General features: G+C 41.5%; 1 protein-coding gene across 1 annotated transcript in view; it reads left to right on the forward strand.

The window, feature by feature from the left end:
* Positions 1-8,959, forward strand: part of TRAPPC8 (trafficking protein particle complex subunit 8) — a 116,572-nt gene that overhangs the window by 8,256 nt on the left and 99,357 nt on the right. Inside the window, 1 exon segment of the mRNA XM_017858050.1 lies at positions 4,500-4,694. Within this exon segment, the coding sequence (XP_017713539.1) occupies positions 4,500-4,694 (195 nt within the window).

Below are 8,959 nucleotides of genomic sequence, written 5' to 3' on the forward strand. Positions count from 1 at the left end.
ACCTCAGGTGATCCGCCTGCCAAGGCCTCCCAAAGTGTTGGGATTACAGGCGTGAGCCATCGCGCCCGGCCTAGCCTGTTGTCTTTATAAAGTTTTATATGCTAGGTAAAACCATAAAAGGTGTAATTATTTTCAGAATACATTTTATTTATTTATTTATTTATTTATTTATTTATTTATTTATTTATTTATGAGATGGAGCCTTGCTCTGTTGCCCAGGCTGGAGTGCTGTGATGTGATCTCAGCTCTCTGCAACCTCTGCCTCCTGAGTTCAAGTGATTCTTCTGCCTCAGCCTCCTGAGTAGCTGGGACTACAGACATGTGTCACCACACCTGACTTGCTTGCTTATTTACTTATTTATTTTGAGACAAGAGTTTCACTCTTGTTGCCCTAGTCTGCAGTGCAATGATGCAATCTGCTCACTGCAACTTGTGCCTTCCCAGATTCAAGCGATTCGTTTGCATCAGACTCCTGAGTAGCTGGGATTACAGGCATGTGCCACAACACCTGGCTAGTTTTGTATTTTTAGTAGAGATAGGGTTTCACCATATGGGCCAGGCTAGTCTTGAACTCCTGACCTCGTGATCCAACTGTCTCGACTTCCCAAAGTACTGTGATTACAGGTGTGAGCCACCATGCCCAGCCTGTTTATTTTTTATTTATTTAATCTTTTGAGACGGAGTCTCGCCTTGTCGCCCAGGCTGGAGTACAGTGGCGCGATCTGGGCTCACTGCAAGCTCCACCTCCCGGGTTCACCCCATTCTCCTGCCTCAGCCTCCAGAGTAACTGGAACTACAGGCGCCTGCCACCGTGCCTGGCTAATTTTGTGTATTTTTAGTAGAGGCGGGGTTTCAGTATGTTAGTCAGGATGGTCTTGATCTCCTGACCTCGTGATCCGCCCGCCTCGGCCTCCCTAGAGTGCTGGAATTACAGGCGTGAGCCCCTGTCCCCGGCCTGTTTGTTTATTTTTATAGAGGCTAGGTCTTGCTATGTCCCCCGGGCTGGTCTTGAACTCCTGGGCTCAAATGATCCTCCTGCCTCAGCCTCGCAAAGTGTTAGGATTACAGGCATGAGTTTTGAGCCACGATGTGTGGCCCCCAAATACTTTTTATCAAACAAACACCAGATGTTTTAGGTGCTCCCTTGAAAAAGATTTTTGTGGTGAAATAAGTTTGCTTAAGGTAGCATGTGTTTGGGAGTATTACAGTTTGGTTTAGCAATTAAGGACTCTGGAAAGACCTATTATAAAGAGACCTTTAAAGACTTAATCCACTATTTCTCAAATTTATTTGAACATAGAATCATTCAGAAACATTCTTTACTTTTCTTAAGGAACCAGTATTCCATGGAAAATTCTGGGAAGTATAACTTCAAAATACAATATTTAAGAACTTAAAAATGTAACAGTAGAGCTGAATTTCATTTTGAAATTGAGATGTTATATGATAAATAAATTCAGTGAAGTCTAAATATATTTACCTGAGGCTTTTGAATTTTTTGTGTCTGACTTAAGAACATTTCACATTTCTCTTAAATCATTCTTTGCTCTTGCTTCATTAGATTGGTTTTCTGATATCCCAGTGTAACTTATCTGTTGTGTAACAAATTACCCCAAAAATGTGTACCTTAAATCAAAAGCATTTATTATTTCTCACTTCCTCTGGAATCTGGGAGTGGCTTAGCTGGGTAGCTCCAGTTCAGGGTCTCTCATGAAGTTGCAGTAGAGCTGTCAGCAGGGGCTACAGTCATCTGAGGCTGGAAGTTCTTTTTCCAAGCTCACTAGTATGGTTGTTGGCAAGCCTCAGTTTCTCACTGGCTATTAGCCTGCAATCTCAGTTTTCTCACTCAGTTATAAGCTCCTTGAATGTTCCCATAGTGTGGCAGTTGGCTTCTCCCAAAACAAATAATTAAGAGAGAACCCAAGATGGAAGCCGTAGGCTTTTAAAACTTATCTCAGAAGTGAAATACCATTGTTTTTTCTGTCTTCTCTTGGTTACACAGAATTATGTAGTAACTGATAAACCCACCTTGAATATAGGGCAAACCTAGAATATCCTTTTGTGTTAACACTTTTTTTCTAATTAAAAGTTTTTTCCTGTGTTAACACTTATGAACACCAAAAGGTAGTTAAAGCAAAGTTTAATATACGTATGGCTACTTATGTTATTTGACAATTATGAAGCAACTTTATTTTATTATTTTATTTTTTATTTTGAGACAGAGTTTTGCTGTTTTTGCCCAGGCTGGAGTGCAATGGCGTGGTCTCTGCTCACTGCAGCCCCCGCCTCCCGGGTTCAAGCGATTCTCCTGCCTCAGCCTCCAGAGTAGCTGGGATTACGGGCACACGCCACTATGCCCGGCTAATTTTGTATTTTTAGTAGAGACGGGGTTTCACCATGTTGGCCAGGCTGGTCTCGAACTCCTGACCTCAAGTGATCTGTCCGCCTCAGCCTCCCAAAGTGCTGGGATTACAACAGTGAGCCACCGTGCCCGGCTGCTTGTATATTTTTTGTATATATATTTATATTTACAATATAAATACACATTTGTACCACATACAGTATTTTAAAAATGTTTTGAGTCTTTTTTTTTTTAAGTAAAAAATGTTAGAAATCAATAGAACACATAGGAAATTCAGAAAAGTCTGTATGGATATAACTTTATTTAAAATATAGGCAGGCCTCGATTTTGGTATAAGGCATTTTCCATTGAGAAGAAAGTGTCATTATTTGTAGGTACCCAGACCACTTACCCAAAGTTGCCTCTTATTTGTATATGATGACCCATGATGCAGTTGAATGGGTGATGTATCTGCTGCTGCTGCTATACCGCCTCCATTACATATTGTTGAGTATGGTGCTCAGTGCTTTACAATTACTGTCTAACAATAGCTCACCCAAATCCCTAAAATGATCCTGTGAAGTAGATAGTAATCACATGTGCAGATGAGGAATTTGAAGCACAGAAGAGTTAAGTTGTTCAGGGTAATCCAGTTGATAAGTAATGGGTTGGGATTTAAGTTAAGGTCCAACTCCAAAAGCTGGGTGCTCAATTGTTATAATGGATTACTTTTTTTTTTATTTGAGACATCGTCTCACTCTGTCGCCCAGGCTGGAATGCAGTGGTGCAATCTTGGCTCACTGCAACCTCCTCATTCAAGTGATTCTTCTGCCTCAGCCTCCCCAGTAGCTGCGATTACAGGCACCCGCCACCATGCCTGGCTAATTTTTGTATTTTTAGTAGAGACGAGGTTTCACTGTGTTGGCTGGGCTGGTCTCGAACTCTTGACCTCAGGTGATCCACCCACCTCGACCTCCCAAAGTGCTTGGATTACAGATGTGAGCCACTGTGCCCAGCCCTGTAATGGACTGCTTTTAATGCTACTGTGGAACATTTTGTCTGATGATGTGAAAAAATATGCTCACATTTTGTTCTGGTTCTGTGGACGATGCTGTCTTCTTGCTGTGCCTCAGAACCTGTTCCCTGTCCTGAAGCTCTGAACTACTTACTGGTTATAAATTGTATAGGCTGAAGCAAGGACTATAGCACAGTGGAGGCAGGAAGTATTAGGGTGGTAAAAGGGATCTGGACATTTTTTTGTTTTTGAGACTGAGTCTCTGTCACCCAAGCTACAGTTCAGTGGTGCAATCTCGGCTCACTGCAACCTCCGCCTCCCGGGTTCAAGCAGTTCTCCTGCCTCAGCCTCCTGAGTAGCTGGGATTACAGGCTACAACCACCATACCCAGCCAATTTTTTGTATTTTTAATAGAGACAGGGTTTTGTCATGTTGGCTAGGCTGGTCTCCAACTCCTGACTTCAAGCTATCTGTCTCGGCCTCCCAAAGTGCTGGTGATTATAGGCATGAGCCACCGCGCCTGGCCAGAGTTTTTTTTTAAGTAGACTCTATTTTTTAACAGTTTTAGATGAATGGCAAATTTGAGCTGAAAGTACAGAGAGTTTCTACATATCTCTTGCCCCTGCACATGCATAGCCTCCACCACAGCATCGTGCACTGGAGTGGGCATTGATTTTATGAGAGTGAAAAGAGTAAGAATGCAGGCCGACTAGGGAAAGCAGAAGGAAACCCAAGTGCAACATTTAACTCCCTTTTCTTTTTCCTTTTACTGCTTTTAGTGTTAATACCACAGGCCTTATGCTGCCTTGGACCAGCTTTAGTGTGAGGTGAGAATTAGAGAAGTGGTCTGGAAAGTGGTTGGTTTCTGGCAACTCCAAACATAGTAGGAAAGGAAAGGGCCTACAGTAGGAAAGCTGAGCAGTAGTGAGAGGGGAAGGAATCCTGCGGTTAATAAACTGTCTAGCTAGCCCTTTTGGTATATGAGGGAATGTTGTCAACCATTTATATTTCTGGAAGAATGTTCCACTTGGAATTCCTGGCTTCTGCTTTGTACATCCTTTTTGTTTGTAAACCATTAGCCCAATTTTGGGTTATTGTGCATTGTATAGAATTAATTTCAAGTTTTTTTTTTTTTCTTTAAAGTTCATATGAGAGATCCTAATAATCAACTTCATGTAATTAAAAATTTGAAGATAGCGGTAAGCAACATTGTCACCCAGCCACCTCAGCCTGGAGCCATCCGGAAGCTTTTGAATGATGTTGTTTCTGGCAGTCAACCTGCAGAAGGATTAGTAGCTAATGTGATTACAGCAGGAGATTATGACCTTAACATCAGTGGTATGTAACAAAGTTTATTGTTATTTTTTTGAGTGAAATTTCCTTTTGTTAGAAAAAGCGATTCTGTGACTTGGGAGATCATCAACATATTTAAGAGCTTAGTAAGTGCTAGAGGCTGCGAATATAATGTTGAAAACAGTCCTAGGAACTTTGCCTGTTTATTTTATTCCAGAACGTAAAGTAGTATCTAGAACATGCATAATATATATTTGTTGAATGAAAGAACTAACAGTAAATTAAAAAAATTCTTCTGTGACATAAGTAATACTATAATTAAATAAAGAGCATTAAGTTTATTGTATTTTTATCTTGCTTGGTGTTAAGTGGAGGAAATGTTTATAAAAAATGTGTAAATATGTAATGTTTTGTGAGTATGTCTTTAACTTGAATGGTAAATATTTTCATAACAACATTGGTAGGTAAAATCATATATATACACATTTTTTTTTAAATTAAATGTTTATAGAGATGGGGGGGGGTCTGATTATATTCCCCAGGCTGGTCTTGAACTGCTGACCTCAAGTGATCCTCCTGCTTAGCTTCCCAAGTGCTGGTATTACAGGTGTGAGCCACTGTTCCCAGCCTGAAATTATATATTAATATGTGAAGTGAGTTAGTAGCATTTGGTTTAACTGTTTTCCAATGTTAAAAAGTCTTAATTAATTGACATGGGGTAGATATTTTAGAGGGAAAATACTCAAAGTACATCATCAAATTAGCATATTTTAGCAGTCTAATAAAATAATCTTTTTAGGCCAGGATAATTTATAATCTAATACTTTAATACTTCCTAATTTCATCTTTAAAGATTTTCCTAAGCAGTCAGGCGTGGTGGTTTATGCCTGTAATCCCAGCACTTGGGGAAGCCAAGGCAGGTGGATCACTTGAGGTCAGGAGTTTGAGACCAGCCGGGTCAACATAGTGAAACCCCATCTCTACTAAAAATACAAAAATCAGCTGAGTGTGGTGGTAGGTGCCTATAATCCCAGCTACTCAGGAGGCCAAGGCAGGAGAATCGCTTGAACCCAGGAGGCAGAGGTCGCAGTGAGCCAAGATGGCACCATGGCTCTCCAGCCTAGGCAATAGAGTGAAACTCTGCTTTAAAAAAAAAAAAAAAAAAGTTTTTCCTAAACATATGCACAGAATTTGAAATGGACATATTTTAAGTCACCAAGTTAGTTGTTTTCCCTTGTATAGTTAAAAATATTTGTAGAATTATTTTGTTAAATGTTCTTTATTTTTTTCTTCTTTCATTGCCTTTAGTTTTAATTCCAGCAAGATAAGTCAACTTGATAATTTTAAGTTGAGAATATTATGGTTATCTTTACCAATCAAAAAAATCTGAATTTCAGGATATAGTACATAGTTGGACAATTCCTAGCATGTGTTTTCAATATGAAGCAAAAATCTGTGTATTTCTTGGAAAAAAGAATAGAATTTGAACTGTTATTTTTCTCTCATTAGTGTTGTAGTGTGAAGGGCAATAAATCAAATGCCAGAGTGTCCAAGTTTTTATACTACCATAGTCATTAGTTAGTTAGATAACTTGAATAAGTCACTTAGTGTTTCCTTTTATTTTTATTTTTAGTATTTTTTGAGACAGGGTCTCACTCTGTTGCCCAGGCTGGAGTGCAGTGGTGCTATCACAGTTCACTGTAGCCTCGACCTCCCTGGGCTCAGGTGATCCTCTCACCTCAGCCTACCAACCATGCCAGGCTAACATTTTTTTTAAAGGGACAAAGTCTCTCTCTCACACAGGCTGGAGTATAGTGGTGTAATCATTGTTCATTGCAGCCTTGAACTCCTGGACTTATGCAATCTTTTCACCTCTGCCTCCCAAGTAACTAGGACTACAGCTGCACACCACCATGCTTGGCTAATTTTAAATTTTTTTTGTAGAGACAGAATCTCACTATGTTCAAATGATCCTCTCACCCTGGCCTCTCAAAGTGTTGGGATTACAGGCATGAACCACCATGCCCAGCCAAGTCACTTAGTGTTTCTGAGACTCTGTTTCCATCTCTGAAAACGGGAGTTTGGCTGGATTCTTTTTTTTCTTTTTTTGAGACAGCGTCTCACTCTGTCGCCCAGGCTGGAGTATGGTGGCGTGATCTTGGCTCACTGAAACCTCCACCTCCCGGATTCAAGCGATTCTCCTGCCTCAGCCTCCCAAGTAGCTGGGATTACAGGTGCCCACCACCACGCGTGTCTAATTTTTTGTATTTTTAGAGGTGATGGGGTTTCACCATGTTAGTCAGGCTGGTTTCAAACTCCTGACCTCAAGTGATCCACTTGCCTAAGCCTCCTGAAGTGCTGGGATTACAGGCATGAGCCACCACTCCTGGCCTGGCTGTATTCTTTCTTAAGGCCTACCCTAGACCTTTATATGTAATTCTGTTTTGCAGGATCTTAACAATTTTGTTTAGCCTTGCAACAAATATTTATTGATTTCTACTGTATGCTTTGTATTGAGATTCAGAGATGAACAAGACATGCTTTAAAGTTTATAATCTGGTAGGGAGACAAACATGTTAATCAGTAATCATAGTATGGTCTAATTTATGATATATTAATATCACAATACATTGTAATAGAGCTGTGGCATATCTGGTATGCCAAAAGTGCTGAAGGGGCACAGAGAGGGATTACCTATCATATTTAAAAAACAAAAGTATCTTTTTCTCTTATATTTCTTTTATTTATTTATTTATTTATTCTTATTTTTAAGAGACAGAGTCTTACCCTGTCACCCTGTCTAAGGCTGGTGTGCAGTGGTATGATCATAGCCCACTGTAACCTTGAACTCTTGAGCTCCCATCTCAGCCTCTTGAGTAGCTGGGACTATAGGTGTGTACTATACTCAGCTAATTAAATTTGTTTTTTTTCTTTTTGTAGAGACAAGGTCTCGCTGTGTTTATTAGCAGGCTGGTCTTGAACTACTGGCCTCAAGCGATCCTCCTACCTTGGCCTCCCAAAGTGCTGGAATTACAGCTGTGAGCCACTGTGCCTGGCCTATATGTGTTTAATTTAATTTAATTTTTTTTTTTTTTTTTTTTTGAGACGGAGTCTCGCTCTGTCGCCCGGGCTGGAGTGCAGTGGCCGGATCTCAGCTCACTGCAAGTTCCGCCTCCAGGGTTTACGCCATTCTCCTGCCTCAGCCTCCTGAGTAGCTGGGACTACAGGCGCCCACCACCTCGCCCGGCTAGTTTTTTGTATTTTTTAGTAGAGACGGGGTTTCACAGTGTTAGCCAGGATGGTCTTGATCTCCTGACCTCGTGATCCGCCCGTCTCGGCCTCCCAAAGTGCTGGGATTACAGGCTTGAGCCACCGCGCCCGGCCGATTTAATTTAATTTTAATTTAATTTTATTTTATTTTCTGAGTCGGAGTCTCACTCTATTGCCCCAGCTGGAGTTTAGTGTCATGATCTTGGCTCACTGCAATCTCTTCCTCCTGAGTTCACACAATTCTTCTGCCTCAGCCTCCTGAGTTTCTGGGACTACAGGTGTGCACTACCATACCCGCCTAATTTTTGTGTTTTTAATAGAGAAGGGGTTTCGCCATATTGGCCACGTTGGTCTAAAACTCCTGACCTCAAGTGATCTGCCTGCTTCAGCCTCCCAGAGTGCTGGGATTACAGGCATGAGTGACCGGGTCCACTCATTCGCTATGTTGCCTAGGCTGGTCTCAAATTCCTGGCCTCAAGCAATCCTCCCACCTCTCAGAGTGCTGAGATGACAGGAATGAGCTCAGGTGCTGACCAAAAGTATCTTTTTCTTTTTTCTTTTTTTTTTTTTTGAGACAGAGTTTCACTCTTGTTGCCCAGGCTAGAGTGCAATGGCGTGATCTCAGCTCACCGCAACCTCCGCCTCCCAGGTTCAAGCGATTCTCCTGCCTCAGCCTCCTGAGTAGCTGGGATTACAGGCATGCACCACCACGCCCAGCTAATTTTGTATTTTTAATAGAGATGAGGTTTCTCCATGTTGAAGCTGATCTTGAACTCCTGACCTCAGGTGATCTGCCCGCCTCAGCCTCCCAAAGTGCTGGGATTACAGGCGTGAGCCACCGCGCCTGGCCAAAAGTATCTTTTTCATACTGCAAATATTTTGCTAACCTCTAAAGTCCATATACCTGTTACTTTTAAAAAATTTATCAAGGCCAGGCACAGTTGCTCAGGCCTGTAATCCCATCACTTTGGGAAGCTGAGGTGGGAGGATCACTTGAGGCCAGGAGTTCAAGACCAGCCTGGACAACATATTGAGACCCC

This window comes from Rhinopithecus bieti, unplaced genomic scaffold, assembly GCF_001698545.2.
Source record: "Rhinopithecus bieti isolate Rb0 unplaced genomic scaffold, ASM169854v2 scaffold_44774, whole genome shotgun sequence".
Classification (NCBI taxonomy): Eukaryota; Metazoa; Chordata; class Mammalia; order Primates; family Cercopithecidae; genus Rhinopithecus; species Rhinopithecus bieti.